The sequence below is a fragment of the Pelmatolapia mariae genome, linkage group LG10_11 (assembly GCF_036321145.2).
Source record: "Pelmatolapia mariae isolate MD_Pm_ZW linkage group LG10_11, Pm_UMD_F_2, whole genome shotgun sequence".
Classification (NCBI taxonomy): domain Eukaryota; kingdom Metazoa; phylum Chordata; class Actinopteri; order Cichliformes; family Cichlidae; genus Pelmatolapia; species Pelmatolapia mariae.
Genome location: NC_086236.1, coordinates 74,870,283 through 74,893,157, shown reverse-complemented (window position 1 = coordinate 74,893,157; position 22,875 = coordinate 74,870,283). Strand labels below are relative to the sequence as shown.

General features: G+C 46.7%; 1 protein-coding gene across 2 annotated transcripts in view; it reads left to right on the top strand.

The window, feature by feature from the left end:
- Window positions 1–22,875, top strand: part of LOC134636037 (atrial natriuretic peptide receptor 1-like) — a 63,749-nt gene that overhangs the window by 6,917 nt on the left and 33,957 nt on the right. The window contains exons 1-5 of one of the 2 annotated variants that reach the window (XM_063485789.1): window positions 9,248–9,303; window positions 9,386–9,492; window positions 9,604–9,791; window positions 16,952–17,065; window positions 18,298–18,433. In XM_063485789.1, the coding sequence (XP_063341859.1) occupies window positions 9,645–9,791; window positions 16,952–17,065; window positions 18,298–18,433 (397 nt within the window). In that variant the 5' untranslated portion in view covers window positions 9,248–9,303; window positions 9,386–9,492; window positions 9,604–9,644. Of the gene's footprint in view, window positions 1–9,247; window positions 9,304–9,385; window positions 9,493–9,603; window positions 9,792–16,951; window positions 17,066–18,297; window positions 18,434–22,875 lie in introns of those variants that run through there. The other variant, XM_063485788.1, reaches the window with a different exon arrangement.

Here is a 22,875-nt window from a genome sequence, read left to right as displayed (position 1 = left end):
CAACCAAACATCCATCCATCCAGCCATCCATCCAACCAAACATCCATCCATCCATCCAGCCAAATATCCATCCATCCATCCAGCCAGCCAAATATCCATCCATCCATCCAGCCAGCCAAATATCCATCCAACCAAACATCCATCCAGCCATCCATCCAAGCAAACATCCATCCATCCATCCATCCATCCATCCATCCAACCAAACATCCATCCAACCAAACATCCATCCAACCAAACATCCATCCATCCATCCATCCAACCAAACATCCATCCATCCATCCAACCATCCATCCATCCGTCCGTCCAACCAACCATCCATCCGTCCGTCCAACCAACCATCCATCCATCCGTCCATCCATCCATCCATCCATCCAACCAAACATCCACCATCCATCTAAACATCTATCCATCCAGACATATATAGGGATGGGTACCGGTATCCGGTACCATTATGGCACCGGTTCTGACATAAATGGTAGTAACCAGACCAAAAAGCAGCGCACATTTCGGTGCTTTTTTTTTCCTGAGATGTCATACACTTTGGATTCTAGCCAATCATTTTACCTTTCCAAGGATAGTAGGCGGGCCCAGGTACGTACGTTCTTTTAGAGCACAGCTACAGATTAAAAATGCCCAAGGCGAAGCGGTCCAAAGTCTGGCTGTACTTCACAGCAAAAAGATGCAAACTCAGCAGCCTGCAACAAGTGCTTTAAGGTGATACTGTGCAAAGGAGGTAACACCTCGAATCTGATGAAACACCTGGCGACGCATAGCATTTTTTTTAAAGCCGAGAAATGCACCGTACCTACTACGGGTGTGGTGCCTGTTATCGGACCCGGAGTTAGCAACATCCCCCAAGAACCCGAAGAGGAGAGTCCTGGCCCCTAGCCCTGCCAGTGTAGCAGAAATGATGACGGATGATGATGGCAGCAGCAGCCGTTCTTCTCTGCGTGAGTAGCTTAATGTTGTTCGTGTGTAATTTACGTTGAGTAGGCTAACCACGTTATTACATTAATGCATGTAAGGTGAACTAGCAAACACCGTCGTAGTTACATGCGGCTGTCTTCTTGTTTGATAGAGTAATACCATATATGCCCTATAGCTGCAGAAAAGGCTAACATTGTTATCGTTTTACAAAAAAACAGCTAAACATGAGAGGTTTTAGGACAAAGTTTGTGTTTTCCATTCTTTAAGCACCGGTTCGAGCACCGTTTAAGCCAGTGGTTCCCAAATTTTTTTTGCTAGGCCCCCCTTTGTTTTACAACAAAAATGTTCGCGCCCCCACCACCTAACACACCCCCCCCCCCGCGTGCGCACACAAACACATCCTCCAACCACACACACTCACATTTTGTTTTCAAACTTCATTGCGGTTTATTTCACACCTCAAACATTTAGTAAACAATTAAGAAAAGACAAGTAATTTGCAATAAATTACAGGTAGTAAGAAAATAAACTACTAACTCTTTTATGCTACGTCCACACCTACACGGGTATTTTTGAAAACGCAGCTGTTTCGTCCACACGTAAACGGCGTTTCGAATCACCCAAAACTGAGATTTTTTTAAAACTTTTTTTGCGTTTACATGTGGACGAGGAATACAGAGTTCATCATGCAACGTCAAAGGTATGTGCCTTTTTTCACGTCACGCTGTGCGCCACGTTATTGTTTACATGAGATGAATTGCAGAATGGCAGATAGAGACACAATACTGTTAATCTGACTGTCTGCAGGTTTTACACGCTTACATACACACACACAGTTACTGTCCCTCCCTTTAGAAAGGCAGAGGCGTCACGGTGTGATTATTTTACATGTAGTTGTTTTTTCCTGTGTAATAATATTCAACATTGCTATCAATACATTTTTCAATGCCTCTCTGTGCAAAATGGGTTCAAAAACATAAACAGCTGTGGGATCCTGTTTGTCTGTGATTTGAACCGAGGGAACAAATCGTGGCAGGATCAGCCTGATATTATTTGTATCCCACTGTAACTTTACTGTATAAAGAGCTAACATCTCCAAAATGTCAGGAGTAGTTAGTCATTAAGTGTTTGTGAACTAAAAATCAAGAATGTGGGATACTGTTTGTCCGTGATTTGAAGAGCCCAGCGCTGCTCCCGACGCAGGGAAAACCAATTCTGCAGGGAGACCTACCTCGGCACTTGTGCAGGTGAAGCCAAAGGGAAGATATGCTTCACCATATTTTCTAGTCTTTGGCTTAGAATGAAGTTGTTTGGAAGCATATTTGGCGATGCTTCATCTCCTGCTTTGCGTTTGTGTGGGAGCCCCGTGCTAGCAGTGTCCAAGCGTTTTGTTTTTTTTCCTTTTCATACCGCGCCCCCCCTGCAATGGCTCTTACCCTCCCCGATTGGGGACGGGACCAGAGTAGACTACAGTTCAACATAATTTTAGCAAAGTTGATTTAATATTAATTTTTCTGTACAGTCAATTTATAACATACATAGTGTGTTTATTTGTATGTGCGTGCGGCTGTTTTTGGTCAAAGTCGCTCTGAAAGCGACTTCCTACAGCGTGGAAGCGTTTTCTCGTCGTTACGTTGGGTGATGTCTGCAGGAAGCGGACCAAGGTGGTTCTGGCGGTTCTGGACTCCTGAAGCCACCATTTGGTCAGAAACGAACTGCGGCTCAAACATCCTCTGACATTATGCTCTCCGTGTGCCGTCGCCATGGTGATGAAGCAAGCAGCTCATCTGAACAAACGTACCCACGAGGACGTGCTTTAGCCCACTCTGCTGCTTCCTGTCCATCTGGCAGTGGTTAAAGATTAATATGTTGGAATGTCAGTAGTGAGGGGCTGGGAGGGGGCGGAGGGCGACCCGCAAATTTATTGCTTCACTTTGGATGATGTCATGGCGCCGAGCTGGAAACCGATTGCAGACGTGGAGCTGAGTGCACTGGAAAATCAGCTGATCGGCGATCAGATCTGTGCAGGGAGGCTCAGCCTGAGCTGTCACGATGATGATGTCACGTTTGTGTTGTTTCGGCGCCGCACCACCTGGTGGCAGCCTGCCAACGGGGGTTCAGACACCAACCACCAACCTGTTGTTGTTACTGTTGTGAAGGGGCACGTTCAGACTGGTGGGTGCAGCTGCGACTCAGGTGGCTCATGTACCAATCGGAAGGCTGCTGTTCAACCCTCCTGCACAGGTGTTCTTCAGTACGATGGGTGATTACAGCTGGTAGGTCTGACCTCGTGTGACTTTAGACATCCATCGTTGAGCTGTGACCTCTGTCTGTGCTCCTGATCACCTGACAGGTCATGTGATCTGCGGTCTGCTCGACTTTAGGCCATGTGTGAACCCCAGTGGCGCTTTTCTTTAAACAGGAACTTCTCCACTCTGTGTGAAGTAACAGGAAGTGATCAGAGTGGACGACCTGATGGAGGATCACCCTGTTTACACGAGAAAGTTTCAGCATTAACGGCAACAAACACAGCATGTCTTTATCCTGTCTTCCTTCTCTCACCCCAACCAATCACAGCAGATGGCCCCGCCCCTCCCTGAGCCTGGTTCTGCCGGAGGTTTCTTCCTGTTAAAAGGGAGTTTTTCCTTCCCACTGTCACCAAAGTGCTTGCTCATAGGGGGTCATATGATTGTTGGGTTTTTCTCTGTATGTATTATTGTAGGGTCTACCTTACAGTATAAAGCACCTTGAGGCGACTGTTGTTGTGATTTGGCGCTGTGTAAATAAAATTGAATTGAATTGAAAGCCTTCAGCCGTACATAACTCAGAGGAACGCTCTGGAGCTTTTCCTGAGCGTCTCAGCTTCAGCCTGGTTTAAACGCCAGTGGGTTAGGGTAACCCTAGGGTAACCCTAACCCACTGGCACGGCGACCTGTTGGATCTGATTATATGAAGGCTCACGTTCGGATGGAGCTGATACCGGAGGGCCCAGTGCAGAACTGAATGTGCACGGGAATTCTGGGACAGCTGGAAGAGTTGCAGGGATCCTCTGACTGTGACCATCGCTTGCTTGGTCGTCCCGAAGCTTCCAAGTTTGCTCGTCAGTACAGAAATAAAAAGCTAAAAAAGGATTCAGGACAATTTGGTATGTGTGACGCTGACAGCAGGAGCCTGCAGAGCACCTCTAGAGTAAAAGAGCTGCAGGACCCACACCGGGCACACATGCACATATTAACAAAGGCCTGAGACCGAATGTGGACGTAGAGGTCATGCAGAGGTGAACGCTTGTGTCTGTCTGCATCTGCAGCCTGGATTTCTGCTTAGCATGTCCTGAAAGAGGAAGCAGCAGAAACCTGACACAGGAGGAGCGCGGCCCTCTGACCTCAAAGGAAACCAGTGCCAGTACGAGAAGCTGGATGAGGCTCTGACTCCATCGTTTCCTCAGAGTGAAGCTTCCTTTTCCTGCTTGCGAGGTCACGCTCAGATGCAGACGGCGAGCTGGTGAAGCGGCGGCAGCTCGGCCTGCGCTCTGCTGCTGAGTAAACGGAGATGTCAGCTCTGACTGCCTGCAGTGCTCTGAGCTGACCGCAGCACAGTGAAGCCATCAGGAAAGATTTAAAATGGCAGCGTCATCTCTGAGCGGAGGGTCAGGATACCGCATGCGTCAGCAGGATGGCGAGCTTAGAGCGCTCGTTAACCTGATGTTTTCCTTCAGTTAGGAAAAACCCGAGGCTGTGGTTATTTAATGCAGCCACTGTGTCGGCAGGCAGATACAAACACATCTACCTTACATCACGTCCTCCTGACCCAGACAGGAAACGACAGAGCGCCGTTTCTGTGGAAACCCACGAAGACTCGCCCCGACAGCCGGCAGGAGCAACCGGAGTCACAAACATCGGTGAAGTCCTGGTTTTTTCCCGTCTCTGTCCAAACACAAAGCTGCCCTTCAGACAGCGTTGTTAAGCTCCTCCTCCTTGTTAGAGGGGGCGGAGCGTGAAACCTGGTGAGTTTTCTGCTCTGAAGCAGAGATGGTTGAACTCCTGCAGACGTGGATTTCCTCCGTTCATTTTCTTGGTCAATTTGGGTTCATTACATGGTGCTTTATGTTTGATGTGGACGCTGATTGGCTCGGTCACCTGAGTAGTCTCTGCCAATCAGAAGGAGAGTTAAGACTTTGTGTTATTAAGTACTCTCACATGAAGATTTTATGCAACCAGTTCGAACACAGCTTCTTATTTCATGTTTTTTCTTTATTTTTACAACATTTTTACATCGTAGATACAAACTGAAGACTTCTAATATACGAAGCAAGATATGTGGAATATGTAGCAAAGAAAAAAATGATAAATAACTAAATATGTTTTATATTTTAGATTCCTGTAAGTAGCCTCCTGAAATGGTTTCACCTCACAGGTGTGCCTGTCAGGGTTCATTTGTGGAGTTTCTTGCCTTCTTAATGCAGTTGGGACCATCAGTTGTGTTGTGCAGCAGTCAGGTTGGTGCACAGCTGACAGCCGTGTTTGACAACTGTTAGAATTCATATTATGGAAGAACCAATCAGCTAAGAGAAACAACAGTCCATCATTACTTTAAGAACTGAAGGTCAGTCAGTCTGGAAAATTGCTAAAACTTTGAATGTGTCCCCAAAATCCATCAAGCGCTACGATGAAACTGTCTCACATGAGGACGCCCCAGGAAAGGAAGACCCAGAGTCCCCTCTGCTGCTGAGGGTAAACTCATCCGAGCCACCAGCCTCAGAAATCACAAGTTAATAAGTTGAGAATCGTTCACACAGAAAAGGTGAACGATGGTCTCTACATGCATGGTTCATGCATTTGAGCAGCTGTGAGTCTTGGACAGATATTTTCACTTTGCTCTCGCCTGTTCCTGAAGTCTGCTGCTTTCTTCAGACGCAGTTTTACAAACCTCAGATGTTCTTTCATGACCTTTAACCTTCTGTAGAGTCTGAGATGGAGCTTCATGGATCGCTCTCGCTGCAGATTGTTTGGAGGTAGTCTCATAATCTTTCCTGTGAAAGCACCAGGTGCTTCTCTCATATCACTGCTCAGCATCGTGCTAACACGCCTCAGTGCTGCAGAAACATGCTCATTTTTAAAGGTGCTCACACCTGCTGATGATCCTTTAATCAGCATCAGCAGCACCTGCCCTCTGCTGACTGTGGAAGCACTAAGGAAGCACTTATTGTTCCACAGAACTGCAGAAAGTCTTTCTGACGTTACAGAGGCATGGATGGGTGGATGCTTTTATTTTGAAAGCTGATTTAGCTCACTTCCAGCTGATCCCTCTGCGAGCACTGAACAGCTCTCCTTTCACACAGTAAATGATTCATTTAGTCATTTATTCAGTCATTGCTAAGCAGGAACGACCTTTAACCCTGTGTGTGTGTGAGCATGTGTGTGTGAAAGCGTGTGTGTGTGTGTGTGTGTGTGAAAGCGTGTGTGTGTGTGTGTGTCTGAGTCTGTGTGTGTGTGTGTGTGTCTGAGTCTGTGTGTGTGTGTGTGTGTGTGTGTGGCATTAATATGCATGGAAGAAAAGCTTTTCTTGATCAACATCTACACATCAGAGATGTAGATGCAGGGATATTTTTAGTTCAGCATTTTTACTGCAGGTAGAGGACAGTAACACACACAGACGCACACACGCTCACACATACACACAGACTCACGCGCACACAGACTCACGCGCACACACACACACACACACACAGACTCGCACACAGACACACACACACACACACACACAGACTCACACACGCTCACACACACACACAGACTCGCACACAGACACACACACACACAGACTCGCACACAGACACACACACACACACAGACTCACACACGCTCACACATACACACAGACTCGCACACAGACACACACACACACACAGACTCGCACACAGACACACACACACACACACACACACAGACTCACAAACACACACACACAGACTCGCACACAGACACACACACACACAGACTCGCACACAGACACACACAGACACACACACAGACTCGCACACAGACACACACACACACACAGACTCGCACACAGACACACACACACACACACACACACACAGACACACACACACACACAGACTCGCACACAGACACACACACACACAGACTCGCACACAGACACACACACACACACAGACACACACACAGACTCGCACACAGACACACACACACAGGTATTGGGTTTCTCTGAGCTGGGCCTCTGAAAGCTTTCAGCTGCGTGCTTTCGTGCTTTCAGGGTCACTTCCTGCTCAGAGGTTATTACAGTCTGAAACAAAGGGGGAGGGTCGAGGAATGTCATCATGCCGCTGGAGACTTCCTGTGGCTCCAGCATCCACGCTCCTGGAAAAGCCATGAATAGGAGAAAAGAACACAAACAGTCAGTTTATCCACAGCGATGTGTTCACCGTGAGCAGTCAGCTTCCTCTGCACATGCTCAGAGCTGACCTGCTGGCACCACTGGGTGACGGTGTGGGTCTGAGAGTGGTCATGCTCATGACGGGGGGAGGGGCATTATTAATTTTACATATGAAAGTGCAACTGGTTATGTTTCTGTTACGGCCCACTAAATGTGATGTAGGCGTGAATGCAGGGCTGGGGTCACTGAGGCCCCGCGGTGGATGAGGTCCGCCCTGAGTTCCTGAAGGCTCTGGATGTTGTAAGGCTGTCGACACGCCTCTACAATGTTGCGTGGAGATCAGGGACGGTACCTCTGGATTGGCAGACCAGGGTGGTGGTTCCTATCTTTAAGAAAGGGGGACCGGAGGGTGTGTTCCAACTATCAGGGGATCACACTCCTCCGCCTCCCTGGGAACGTCTATGCCAGGGTGCTGGAAAGGAGAGTCCTTATACTTGAACCTCAGATACAGGACGGACAACATGGTTTTCGTCCTGTCGTGGAACACTGGACCAGCACGTACCCTCTCAAGGATACTGGAGGGTGCACAGGAGTTTGCCCAACCAGTCTACATGTGTTTTGTGGACTTGGAGAAGGCATTTGACCGTGTCCCTCGGGGTGTTTTGTGGGAGGTGCTTCAGGAGTATGTGGTGTCTGGCTCACTTCTACGGGCCATTTGATCCTTACACAACCTTTGCAGGAGCAAAGAGAGCTGCCCTTTGTACCGATTCTGTTCGTAGCCAAGTGGTGGAAGGCTTTCACATCGGTGGTCTCAGAATCTCATCGGGAGAAGTTAGCGGGAGATTGACAGACGGATTGGTGCGGCGGCTGCAGTGATGCGGACGCTGCACCGGTCCGTCGTGGTGAAGAGGGAGCTGATTTTAAAATGAAGCTCTCAATTTACCGGTCGATCTACGTCCCTACCCCCACCTATGGTCACGAGCTGTGGGAAGTGACCGAAAGAACAAGATTGCAGATACAAGCTGTGGAAATGAGCTTCCTCTCCCTTACTCCTCCTCCTCCCTTACTCCTATCTCCCTTAGAGATAGGGTGAGGAGTTTGACCATCTGAGAGGGGCTCAGAGTAGAGCCGCTGCTCCTCCACATTGAACTGAGCCAGTTGAGGTGGTTCGGGCCTCCTGGGTGAGGTGTTCCGGGCATGTCCCACTGGGAGGAGGCCCCGGGGCAGACTCAGGACACGCTGGAGGGATTATATGTCTCAGCTGGTCTGGGAACGCCTTGGTGTCCCCCCAGACAAGCTGGAGGAGGTGGCTGGGGAGAGGGAGTGCTGGGCTTCTCTGCTCAGCCTCCTTAGCCTGCTGCCCCCGCAACCCGGTCCCGGATAAGCAGAAGAAGATGGATGGATGGATGGCGTGAATGCATACCTCACACAGAGCCATACCCCGGGTCATGGTAACGAACCCGCCTGAACCCAGGGTCAGCGCAGCTCTGACGCCCATCATGGTCTGATAAACCTTCAGCTCCACCTGAGCCACCATCCTCAGGACCTCACAGAGGTTCTCACAAACACACCTGCAGCGTCCTCGCCGTTCCACACAGAAATACCTACCTATCATGTTCCAGCTGCTGCTCGTGGTGAACGCGGCTCATTGCTGACATGGACTGACAGGAAACCCCACTGTGTGCGTTCCACACTTTTTATTAGAAATAACCAAGTTGTTACATGCTTACATTTACACAAAATGGCAGAAATCTATCATGAAGATATTTTTCACCAAGAATGTAAACCTTGTTCTTCATGATTTATTGGGGTTAATAACACTCACCTTCATTCCATTTCCAGAGTGTAACAATCAACCACTTGTGCTGAAATCTAAAACCTGGTGTTGATTCAAACTCTGCTCTGACACAATCATAGGTGTGCGTTGCTACTGACAAGAAAGCTGTTTTGATGCTATGGACTGAGGCACATTTTAATTGGGTGAGGGGTGGGGCTATGTTATACATTCATTTTTGCAATTTATATATTTAATGTTAAATGTAGCTTATGTACATTATTTTAGGGTGTCACATGCCAACCCATGCCACCACAGTAGCTCCGCCCCTGAGTCTAAGGAGTGTCGTTGCGACTTTATTGGTCAGCGTGGACATTAGAGCAGGTGTGGAGCAGGTGAGCTCAGCCATGAAGGCAGAGGGGGGTGACCCACAGGTCTGTGCTGCACCGAGCGCTGTGGGCTGACTCTGATCTTCATCTGTGACTCTTCCTCTCTCTCCTCCTCAGTGGTCTTCGTCTGCTGTTCTCCTGACGTCTTCAGGAAGCTGATGGTTGAGTTCAGGCGGGAGAATCTCACTCACGAGCAGTACGTCTTTTTCTATCTCGACGTGTTCGCCGACAGCCTGAAATCTGAACACCGCCAGCCGTGGCGCCGCGGGGACCGTGAGGACGCTATTGCCAAGGAAGCCTTCCAGGTATGGCATCAGTATCCAGGAGGAGGTCGGTCAAAGAAACCAGACTCTCCTGGCTGCAGCTGACTCCACATGAACCTCATACATCATACGTGATACATGACACGCTCTACTTTTAAGATTAGGCTTCAAACTTTCCTTTTTGCTAAAGCATATAGTTAGGGCTGGACCAGCTGACCCTGAATCCTCCCTTAGTTATGCTGCAATAGACGTAGGCTGCTGGGGATTCCCATGATGCACTGGGTGTTTCTTCTTCACTCACTAGTTAATAGAGTTAATAGACCTCTCTGCATTAAATCATACTTGTTATTAATCTCTGACTCTTTTTATTTCATGTTTTTTCTTTATTTTTACTACATTTTTACATCGTAGATACAAACTGAAGACATTAAATATACGAAGCAAGATATGTGGAATATGTAGCAAAGAAAAAAATGATAAATAACTAAATATGTTTTATACACCGCGTTCCAAATTATTATGCAAATTGTGTTTAAGTGTCATAAAGATTAAATAAGTTGTTTTTCAATTAAACCCATGGATGGGATTGTGTCTCAGAGCTCTTTGGATGACCTGTGATCATCAGTTTGCCAGGTGAGCCCAATTAAAGGAAAACTACTAAAGAAGGATGTTCCACATTATTAAGCAGACCACAATTTTCAAGCAACGTAGGAAGGAAAAATGATCTCTGCTGCTGAAAAGCGTGAAATAGTTGAATGTGTTGGACACGTAATGAAAACCTCAGATATTTCACAAAAACTTAAGCGTGATCACCATAATGTTAAGAGCTTTGTGGCTGAGTCAGAGCACACACGGGTTCCTGCAGGTAAAGGCACAATGATGAAGGTTTCAGACAAATACATCAGGTTAAGAGAGCAGCTGCTAAAAGGCCATTACAAAGCAGCAAACACATATTTGAAGCTGCTGGTGCCTCTGGAGCCCTGCGAACAACAAGCTGTAGGATCCTCCAGAGATTTGCAGTTGTGCATAAACCTTCTATTCGGCCACCCCTAACCAATGCTCACAGCAGAAACAGCTGCAGTGGGACCAGAACTACATGAAGACTAATTTTCAAACAGTCCTGTTCACTGATGAGTGCAGCGCAACCCTGGATGGTCCAGATGGATGCAGTGGTGGATGGTTGGTGGACGGCCACCATGTCCCAACAAGGCTGCGTCGTCAGCAAGGAGGTGGTGGAGTCATGTTTTGAGCCGGAATCACGGGGAGAGAGCTGGTCGGCCCCTTTAGGGTCCCTGAAGGTGTGAAAATGAACTCTGCAAAGGATGTGGACTTTCTGACTGACCGCTTTCTTCCATGGTAGAAAGAGACAAAACACCTCTGGATCATTGGCTGCTATCGGCGTAAAAGGAGAGAAGCTCATGGTGTGGTTCCCATTCTTCCCTGACTTCAATCCTACTGAGAACCTTTGGAGCATCCTCAAGCAAAAGATCTGTGAGGGTGGGAGGCCGTTCACATCCAAACAGCAGCTCTGGGAGGTTATTCTGACATCCTGCAAAGACATTCAAGTAGAAACTTTCCAAAAACTTCCAAGTTCCATGGATGCAAGAATTGTAAAACTGCTATCAAATAAGGGGTCCTGTGTTAATATGTAAGGTGACCTGTTAAGATGTTTTTGATTGAAATAACTTTTGATGTCAGTAAAATTGATCTACTAATGCTGCAAATTCAACAAATGACCATTTTCAGTTCTCTACAACCTATAAAATCTTTTGAAACTCTGTGTGCGTAATAATTCGGAACAGAGCATTTTAAGTTTTCTGTTTTTGAAAAACACTGGTTTCACTGGGAGATTTGTTCAGTAACATTTGAATTATACTCTAATGTCTGATGACTCAAAAATTATGCTGACTGTCATTTGAATCGACTATTTAGGAAAAACAGAGAAAAATATCATTTGCATAATAATTTGGAACGCGGTATATTTTAGATTCCTGTAAGTAGCCGCCCTTTGCTGTGTTGACTGCGCTGCAAACCCTCGGCCTTCTCTCAGTGAGCTTCATGATGTCATCACCTGAAATAGTTTCACCTCACAGGTGTGCCTGTCAGGGTTCAATTGTGGAGTTTCTTCTTAATGGGGTTGGAACCATCAGTTGTGTTGGGCAGAAGTCAGGTTCGTACACAGCTGACAGCTCTATTTGACACCTGTTAGAATTCATATTATGGCAAGAACCAATCAATTCAATTCAATTTTATGTATATAACACCAAATCACAACAAAAGTCGCCTCAAGGTGCTTTATATTGTACAGTACACCCTACAATAATACATACAGAGAAAAACCCAACAGTCATATGACCCCCTATGAGCAAGCACTTTGGCGACAGTGGGAAGGAAAAACTCCCTTTTAACAGGAATAAACCTCCGGCAGAACCAGGCTCAGGGAGGGGCGGGGCCATCTGCTGTGATTGGTTGGAGTGAGAGAAGGAAGACAGGATAAAGACATGCTGTGGAAGAGAGACAGAGATTAATAACAGATATGATTCAATGCAGAGAGGTCTATTAACACATAGTGAGTGAAGAAGAAACACCCAGTGCATCATGGGAATCCCCCAGCAGCCTACGTCTATTGCAGCATAACTAAGGGAGGATTCAGGGTCACCTGGTCCAGCCCTAACTATATGCTTTAACAAAAAGGAAAGTTTTAAGCCTAATCTTGAAAGTAGAGATAGTGTCTGTCTCCTGAATCCAAACTGGAAGCTGGTTCCACAGAAGAGGGGCCTGAAAACTGAAGGCTCTGCCTCCCATTCTACTTTTAAATACTCTAGGAACAACAAGTAAGCCTGCAGTGTGAGAGCGAAGTGCTCTAATAGGGTGATATGGTACTACAAGGTCATTAAGATAAGACGGGGCCTGATTATTTAAGACCTTGTATGTGAGGAGCAGGATTTTGAATTCTGGATTTAACAGGAAGCCAATGAAGGGAAGCCAATACAGGAGAAATCTGCTCTCTCTTTCTAGTCCCTGTCAGGACTCTTGCTGCAGCATTTTGGATTAACTGAAGGCTTTTCAGGGAGTTTTTAGGACTTCCTGATAATAATGAATTACAGTAGTCCAGCCTGGAAGTAATAAATGCATGAACTAGTTTTTCAGCATCACTCTGAGACAGGATATTTCTAATTTTAGAGATGTTGCACAAATGGAAGAAAGCAGTCTTACATATTTGTTTAATATGTGCATTGAAGGACATGTCCTGGTCAAAAATGACTCCAAGGTTCCTCACAGTGTTACTGGAGGCCAAGGTAATGCCATCCAGAGTAAGAATCTGGTTAGATACCATATTTCTAAGGTTTTCAGGGCCGAGTACAATAACCTCAGTTTGATCTGAATTAAGAAGCAGAAAGTTCTTTATGTCTTTAAGACATTCCTGCAGTTTAACTCATTGCTGTGTGTTACCTGGCTTCATGGATAGATAGAGCTGTGTGTCATCTGCATAGCAGTGTAAATGTATGCTATGTCTTCTAATGATACTGCCTAAGGGAAGCATGTATAATGTAAACAGAATTGGTCCTAGCACTGAACCCTGTGGAACTCCATAATTAACCTCAGTGTGTGAAGAGGACTCTCCATTTACATGTACAAATTGGAGTCTATTAGATAGATATGATACAAACCACTGCAGTGCAGTACCTGTAATACCTACAGCGTGCTCTAATCGCTCTAATAGGATATTATGGTCGACAGTATCGAACGCTGCACTGAGGTCTAGCAGGACAAGCACAGAGATGAGTCCACTGTCAGAGGCCATAAGAAGATCATTTGTAACCTTCACTAAAACTGTTTCTGTGCTGTGATGAGCTCTGAAACCTGACTGAAACTCTTCAAATAAGCCATTCCTCTGCAGATGATCTGTTAGCTGTTTGACAACTACTCTTTCAAGGATGTTTGATATGAAAGGAAGGTTGGAGATTGGCCTATAATTAGCTAAGACAGCTGGGTCTAGAGATGCTTTTTAAGTAAAGGTTTAACTACAGCCAGCTTGAAGGCCTGTGGTACATAGCTGATTATTAGAGATAGGTTGATCATATTTAAGATTGAAGCATTAATTAATGGCAGGACTTCTTTAAGCAGTGTTGTAGGAATGGGGTCTAAAAGACACGTTGATGGTTTGGAGGAATCAGCTAAGAGAAACAACAGTCCATCATTACTTTAAGAACTGAAGGTCCGTCAGTCTGGAAAATTGCTAAAACTTTAATGTGTCCACAAAATCCATCAAGCGCTACGATGAAACTGGCTCACATAAGGACGCCCCAGGAAAGGAAGACCCAGAGTCCCCTCTGCTGCTCAGGATAAACTTATCCGAGTCACCAGCCTCAGATTAGAGTCCAGATAAATGCCACACAGAGCTCCAGTAGCAGACACATCTCTACATGTTCAGAGGAGACTGTGTGAATCAGGCCTTTATGGTCAAACAGCTGCTGAGAAACCACGACTAAGGAAACGCAACAAGCAGAAGAGATTTGTTTGAACCAAGAAACACAAGGAATGGACATCAGACCAGTGGAAATCTGTGCTGTGGTCTGATGAGGTCAAATTTGAGATCTTTGGTTCCACCTGCTGTGTCTTTGTGTGATGCAGAAAGGTGAAGGATGGTCTCTACATGCATGGTTCCCACTGTGACGCTTGGAGGAGGAGGTGTGATGGTGTGGGGGGGCGTTGCTGCTGACACTGTTGTGGATTTATTCAAAACTGAAGGCGCACTGAGCCAGCATGGCTACCACAGCATCCTGCAGCAACACACCATCACATCATTGATTTATCAACACCACAAAGACCCCAAACACACCTCCATGCTGTGTAAGGGCTCTGTGACCAACAAGGAGAGTGATGGAGTGCTGCGCCCGATGGCCTGGCCTCCACAGTCACCTGACCTAACCCCAATGGAGATGGTTTGGGATGAGACAGAGCACAGAGTGAAGGCAAAGGGCCAACAGGTGCTCAGCATCTGTGGGAACTCCTTCAAGACTGTTGGAAACCATTTCAGGAGACGACCTCATGAAGCTCATGGAGGATAGAGTGGGTGGATATTACGAAGAATGTAAATTATCAAACATGTTTTGAGTTATTTCACACTTTTTTGTTTACTACATAATTCCATCTGAGTGTTCATTCATAGTTTTGATGCCTTCAGTGAGAATCTACAATATAAATAGTCATGAAAATAAAGAAAAACCATTAAATGAGAAGCTGTGTCCAAACTTTTGACTGCTAGTGTACATCATAGGTCATAGGTCGGTCTCAGGTGACCCGAAACTCCTCCTCCTGTCTGCAGAGTCAGGTGGGTGGAGTTTGTAAAGCAGTGAAATGATTGGATGGATTTACTGTGCAGCTCTGGGCTCTGTGTGTTCAGACTGTAGAGCTCCAGTGTGCTGCACACAGACCTCGCCGTGTTTGTTCTCGCAGCTCCTCGCAGGAATCCGAGGAACTGTTTAAATCGCTCGTCACGTGCAGCGTGTAGCTGCAGTTTTAAACATCCTTCAGTGGTGTGAGAGGAAGAAACACTCATTAATCTGACGACTGCTGACGACTTGCAGCTGCACCTGGAGAGCCGTGCGTCCTCACGGCTCGCCCTCGTTATGGAGTAATCATGCAAGCAGATCGGGCGCTGTAATCATGAGGAAAGGTTACGGTGATTAACCCAAATCTCTGCCTGACTTCATATCATAAATATGAGCTTCAGCTGAATTCAGCCCAAAGTTTCCAGCGTGATCTCCACCTGCTGCCTCCTCAAACACCAGCACGAGTGAACGAGTGAAGAGAAACATGATTTCCATCAGCGCACATTTACTCATGACGGAGAGTATGTCAAACATTTAAACACAGAAGATCTGCAAAAGTCCGCGAGCTAAAGAGAAACAGCTGGAGGAAGATTTAAAGGTGAGCTCGCAGCAGGTCGGTCACATGGTCATCTCAGAGGTTCTCCAGCCTGTTTCAGAATCACGTTCCTCGCTGTGAACATCATCGACACAGCATGATGTCATCAGCAAACTCAGAGAATCTGGAGGAATCTCTGTGCGCAGGGAGGAGGCTGTGTGTGTGTGTGTCCTTCTGAGCAATGGTGCGACTCCCGGCTGAGACGGGACGGTTCATTGGGGAGGAGTCACGGGAAAACGATGTTTCAGCTCCACGTCAGCAGCAGGATCCTGATGAACCTTCATTCTGTTCACTTCCTGTTAATCATAGTGAAAAGTTAGCTGCAGTTCACCTAGGGGGCGCTGTGAGATCAAAGCGGAGCTAAACAGAGACTTTGGATTTTAGCGTCCATGAATCCAGCCTGGATAAAAGCACTCTTCCTCCTTCAGTTCCTCTCAGTGAAGCTAATTTTGACCATAAAACACTAGCATGCTGCTAACGCGTGCTGATTGTGCTGTTAAGGTTTTAGGACAGGTGCCCGTTTCCACAGCTAAAGCCCAGCAGGAGCTGCAGGTGTGCAGGAGGAGCAGCGGGGTAAAGGCGACGCTGTCAGGAGGCTGCTCGCTTCACGCCCCAAACCAAAATGGAGGACGCTGTAAAGCACCTCACAGTGCTGTGATGTCTCTAACAAAAAGCGTTTACTGCAGGAGAAAACCTGTGAAACATCTAAAGGTGGAACCATTTCTGCTGAGCTCGACAGCGCCCCCTATGGAGCAGGAAGTCCACAGAGCCCCTTCAACCTGGACGTGCTCGATGAAGTTAGAAATATCCTGTCTCAGAGCGACGCTGAAAAACTAGTTCATGCATTTATTACTTCCAGGCTGGACTACTGTAATTCATTATTATCAGGAAGTCCTAAAAACTCCCTGAAAAGCCTTCAGTTAATCCAAAATGCTGCAGCAAGAGTCCTGACAGGGACTAGAAAGAGAGAGCAGATTTCTCCTGTATGGTGCCGTCATCCATCTTTTATGTACAGTGTGTGGATTTGTGCAGCTGAAGCTCTGATGTCAGGCGTCTTCCTCACAGCACGTGTTTACTTCCTGTTTCATGTGAGGGGAAGCTCATACTGGCTCCGAGTTTGACTGGACATAAATATTTTATCTGATTTCTTATAAAAACATGTAAAAGATTAATTATGGATCTGTGATGTGCCTCGTGTTGCTGTATCCTGTCCTCATTCGTTGAAACAAAGACTCATAATAACCATAAATAAATCTGTGTGTGGTTTCCAGAGTGTGAAGATCCTGACGTACCGAGAGCCTCAGAACCCCGAGTACCAGGAGTTTGTCCAGAATCTGAAGGCAGACGCCAAGGACATGTTCAACTACACCATAGAGGACTCACTGGTCAGTGTGTGTGTGTGTGTGTGTTCAAACTGGACACCTTACTAGGTACACTTTGCCAGCAGGGGGGTGGAGCTTGTTTCTCCACACAGCTGCTGCAGATGTGTCGGCTGCTGAGAATAAAGCGGCTCTGTGGGTCTCTGACGTGTGAGGACAGCAGGTTTTATTTTACACATCAATAATTTTCTGATTAAAACGAGATGATGACAAAGTAAAAAGTGAACAGAGATAAGATCAATCACCTCGACGCTTTTATCGATGAATAACCGCGAGATGAAAATATTCTGGAGAGACCAGATCCAATCAGAAGCACTGAAGCTGTCCAGGTCTGTGAGTCTGTGTGGTCGCAGCCTCAGTTTCCTGCTCTTACTGGCACCGTGTGCTCTTCTGCAGAGCGATGAGTGGTGATTGGAGTTCAGGTCCCTGCAGATGCACAGCAACCACGCCACGTTCGCAGCCTCTTCAGGGCCGTTTTTCTGCCCACGAGCGAACAACACACTCGTCCTGAGGCCGAATCGTGAAGCCGGCTGCTTCTGAAACATCTATTTCTTCATCGTTTCCTGAAGCACTCACTCCCAGCGGGAGCGCTGGCTGATTAGATATTCGGACAGATTAATAGGAACATGTCAGGCGCCGCTGCTGCTGCACAAAGAGCAGCGATGTGATAGATACTGGAGGAAGTGATGTCATTAAACATCATGGTGCTGACACTCTGAGCTCTGAAGATCAAATTATTATGCAAATCTGTGATTAGAGGCGAGGCAGCGAGGAGGAGCTGATCCTGTCACGCCGAGCAACGCTGACTTCGCTCTGCAGACGACGGCGTGTGTCTCTCCGACAAAAACAAAGAGGTGAAAGAGAACTGCCAGGAGGGCGGAGACGGACCCACAGTTTAAAGTTTCGCAGGGAAACATCACGAATGAAATCCTGCACCGCCTGGAGCGTTTGTTCCCGGGTCAGCGTGCAGCTGCAGCAGGATTGGGCCGGTCCGAGCGGCTGAGGAGGAGCTCCACCCGTCCAGTTTCTGGGTTTCCAGCCCCACCTGTGCTGCGTTGTTGTTGTTGTTTGGCCATCTCCGATGGACGCCACAAGACTGTAGCGGTAGTAACCAAGGAAACGGCAGAGAAATCACAGGTGTGGGTAGAAGACACCACCTGTGTGCGCACAAGGTGTAGTGGTAGAGGCCTGAGAGGTGTGTGTGTGTGAACGACTGACCCTGTGTGTGTTTCTTGCAGATGAACATCATTGCTGGAGGCTTTTATGACGGCCTGATGCTGTACGCTCACGCTTTGAACGAGTCCATGTTGGCGTCCAACGAGCGTCCGAACGGGAAGGATGTGACCCCGAGGATGTGGAACCGAACCTTCCCCGGTCAGTGCTCGCCATTCGTCTCCTTTAAAGCCGACGCTTACTGTTTCCACCTTTGTGACGGAGGCCATTTGGTGTGACTGTGCAGCAGAGCTGTTCTGCAGGTGTGTGTGTGTGGGGGGGGGGAGTCGTGGTGTTCTGTGAGTGACGGGTGGGGTTGGGTGAGTAAAGCTCGGTTGGAGGGATTGAAATGATGATGGTTTGGTGTAGGGCTGGGCGATATGACCCAAAATTATATGAGTGCGCATGCGCCAACCAGCGTGCTGCCTGTTACAGTCGCTCCTGCTTTTTCTCTTAGTTTAGCTCTTGTTTCTTACGTATTCTTTTTTTTCTGACTTGTATTAAATAATTTCCCCCAGGGATCAATAAAGTATTCTGATTCTGATTCTGAAAATTCATATCTCGATATTCTTTAGCTGGATGGCGATAAACGATATACATCTCGATATTTTTTAAAGCCATAAAGTAAGAACAGAGTTCTTAGTCAAAGCTGTGTCCCAGATGTCACACAGACACTTTTATTAACATACAGCATAGATGTGCAAGAAAAAATTACTCAGAAATAAATTATCAGCATTTATTAAATAATAATGCTCCATAAATAAAACAAAACAATGTTGTTTTTGTGCATAACAAAGAGCTCACAACTGTGCAGTCAAAATGTAAACTAACAGACGCTGAGCATAATAACAAAGACAGATTTCACAGCTGCTCTGTTCCCAACTTCTACTGCGTGACTGACAGCCTGGAGTTTGAAATCCTCTTTGTAACCATGTCTCTGAACAGGTGCCATTTATGGTCCTTATACACACACAATACGGTAATATTACGTGAAGCCAGTGTTGCTAACTTAGCGACTTTTTTTCTAAAAAGCGACTAGCGACAAATCTGGCGACTTTTTCTGGTGTTATTGGAGACTTATTTATGACGACTTTTTGACGTGAAAGCGCGTATCGCTCCTACTCTCAACAAGCAGCGGTGCTGCCGTGGGCACCTCACCCGTGCCAAAGCGCTCACGGGCGGAGGATAGTCCTCCCCCCGCTGCTATCAGGGCAGAAGATGTTCACACCTATGCGTCCAAACTGCAAATGAATCGCGCATGAGCGAAGCCGCTGCTCCCGCACTGACTGTAACGCAGGCAGTTCTTCTTTTACTCTTATGCTGTTTTGTGGATCACAAGGTTTAAAACTACTTATAAACACACACACACAAAGTAACTCCACCAGAGTGCCTATTTCGGGTCACTTTTGCCGGTCCAAGCCCGGGTAAAGGAGCAGGGTTGGAATTGTGACATTAAAAAAACAATAATTGCTAAAACAAAATGTAATTTGTAGTTCTAAACAAACTCTAAATGCATTTAAGACATTTTTTACTCAACATCGTGGCAGAGACATAAAGTATTTCTCTCTCCAACAACGTAGGTTACAATTATATTAGACTGACCAATTATGCAAATTAGGCGATGACGTCATTTAGCGACTTCTAGCGACTTTTAGGACAGCCAATAGCGATTTTCCTTACTGAGGAGTTGGCAACACTGCGTGAAGCACAGTACGTATCACTCCGCGAGGCTCCTCGGTAGCCGTAATGCTGCGGCTTCGTAGCTTACCAAAGTCGTACCAAAAGACTTTTTGAAAGGTTTCTGAGCGCCGTGTACCACATAAAATCGGTTCACGGTCAGAAAGCACAAGCAGAATTCATACATAAGGCGCGCTGTCGATTTTTCGAGAAAATTTTGGGATTTTGGGCGTCAACACATTAGCCCGGTTAGCTCGTTTAGCTCGTTAACGCCGTCCAGCCCCACGCACGGGGCGATCCGTGGCAACTCGTTAACAGAGATTTGCAGTTATGGCGTTAACGTCATGCTGCAGCACTAAAATAGTAATCTCCAAATGTTTCCTTTTTACCGAGCAGCTCCTCTTTGATAGCTGCCGTGTCCGTCCTGTCGTTGCTGCAGGTGAAGCGATGGGGGAGGAGGGGGAGCTGTGTTCAGTGAAGGAGAGGCGAGGCCGAGTAACGCAGCGTAGAGACACAAGTGGACGAAAGAGAGGCAAACTAGTGGCTCCACAAGTATAATTATAACATAACATAGACTATATCGATATAAAGGATATTGTCACATCTTATATCTCGTATAAAAATATATCGATATATTTAAAAACTCGATATATCGCCCAGTCCTAGTTTGGCGGTTAAAGAGGGATGGGTGAAGCAGCACGTGCTGTTTCTGCAGCTGGTGTCAAAGATATTTAACACTAGATTTACTATCCTGCGCAAATTTGCGTAACTTCCCTAAACCCAACACCCCCTAGAATTACTGGCTTTTTTATTTTCTGGTGCAAGTCCCGAGGTGTTAAGCACCCCTGCTGAGATTTTCACAGGTCGTCAGCTTGTTTCTCCTCCAGCTTTTGTTGTGCAAACCACCCGTTGTCCTTGAGGCCTGGCACATTTGCATTTGCTCACTCAGAGTTGCTCAGATCCAAGGCAGGCCAAACCTCTGTGTTACAACTTTCAGAAATGCCTGGTAGAAATGCTTCAACTTACTCATGAGATTTTGACCACATTTTTTGCGGAAGTCACAACTATACTGAATGCACGACCGTTGTTGCCAGCTGCAAGAAATGCTTGGTAGGGAACAGCTGTTCGTTTCAAAGTTTGAAACACTTTGAAATAAAACAGACTTGTGTACCCATATATTGTGAATGTCTGTCTTTTGTATGTAGGTTGTAACACAGAGGTTTGGCCTGCCTTGGATCTAAGTAAACAAATGCCAATGTTGCACAAACACACACACACACACACACACACACACACACACACACACACACACACACACACACACACACACACACACACACACACACACACACACAGCAAATCTGCATTTATTTGTCCCACAAGTGGAAAATCTGCATTGTCATTGCAAAAAAGTGGACAGAGCAAGGTATAGAAAGTGCACTATACAAACAATCTGGAAACATAAATATGGACACATGTATTCAAAAATATTGGTGTATGTATACACACACACACACACACACACACACATATCTATCTATCTACGTGTGTGTGTGTGTGTGTGTGTATATATATACATACACACACACACACACACATACACATATATATATATATGTGTATGTGTGTGTGTGTGTGTGTGTGTATATATGATATAGATGTGTCTGTGTGTATAACTAGACTTTATGCATATTATATAAGGTGTGGCTATATAAATATATAAATATATGTACAACTCTGTGTATATATGTTGTATGTATATATGTACAGCATTATTGCTGTCTGTATATATGTATATATGGACAGGCATGCAGGCAGGTAAGGAAGGAAAGTAGCCTTGCAGGGAAGGAAAAACTTGAATCTCTCATGGTTAGGGGTTGGGGGAGGGTGTGTTTGCACAACAAAAGCAGGAGAACAATGGAGCTGAAAACCTGTGAAAATCTCAGCGGGGTGCCAAGAGGTGTTAAGGTCGGGGGGAATTTACGCAAATTTGCGCAGGCCAGTAAATCTAGTAGTAGGGACTTGCACCAGGGAAAAAAGGCTCAGGAATTCTAGTGTTAAGCTTCTGTAACCGACACGCAGCGCCGCAGTGTTGTTGTGTTGACGTGTTACTGTGTTGCATTGCTGTACGTGTGTTTCAGAACAATGTGTTCAAAGCGTGTCTCACCACGCCGGCGTCCGATCTGCGGCTGAGCTCAGGGTTTGACCCCTGGGCCGATGTGGAGACGTGGAGACTCGGCCCGAATTTAAAAGTCAGAATGTGATGTCAGACATTTTTGGGTGTTTAGTGTGAGCTGCTGAGGGAAGAGCGCTCTGCAGGGACACGCTTCAGATCACCATGACACCGTTCCTTTCACGCTTTAATCACCTGCGGTGAAGACATGGCATGTTCTTCACAGGTGTGTTGCATTTTTTTAGTGTTTTTAAGACTCGGTCGCTCTGCAGCCCGCTGTGTGTCAGACACGCTGTGAGGAAGCAGCAGGAACAGGACGCTGTGGTCGTGGACGGCGGTGACGTCTCCATCAGACAGGACGCTGTGGTCGTGGATTTAGGTTTAGGTGACCGAGGTTCAGGGACATCACTGACACGTCTGCTGGCCCCTGCCTGTGATGGGACCCGGGGTATCGCCCTGCTTCGTGTTCCTCTGCAGCAGCGCTGTGAGTGTGACGGTGTCAGAGGCGAGCTCAGCCGTGATGAAGGAGACGAAACTGCACAGACCTCAAAAACACACAAACCGCACGGCTAACAGAGGGTCACGCAAACACGGCGAGGCTCGAACAGACGCCTCTGACAGGTCGGACCCGTTTACCCGCCTGCCGTTTGCTGTGCTTGTCGGGACTATTTGAAGGGCCTGAGGTCAAAGGTCATCAGGGGTCATCAGTAAAAGAAACGGCTGTAGGAAAGGACACACTCAGTCTCATTCCTAC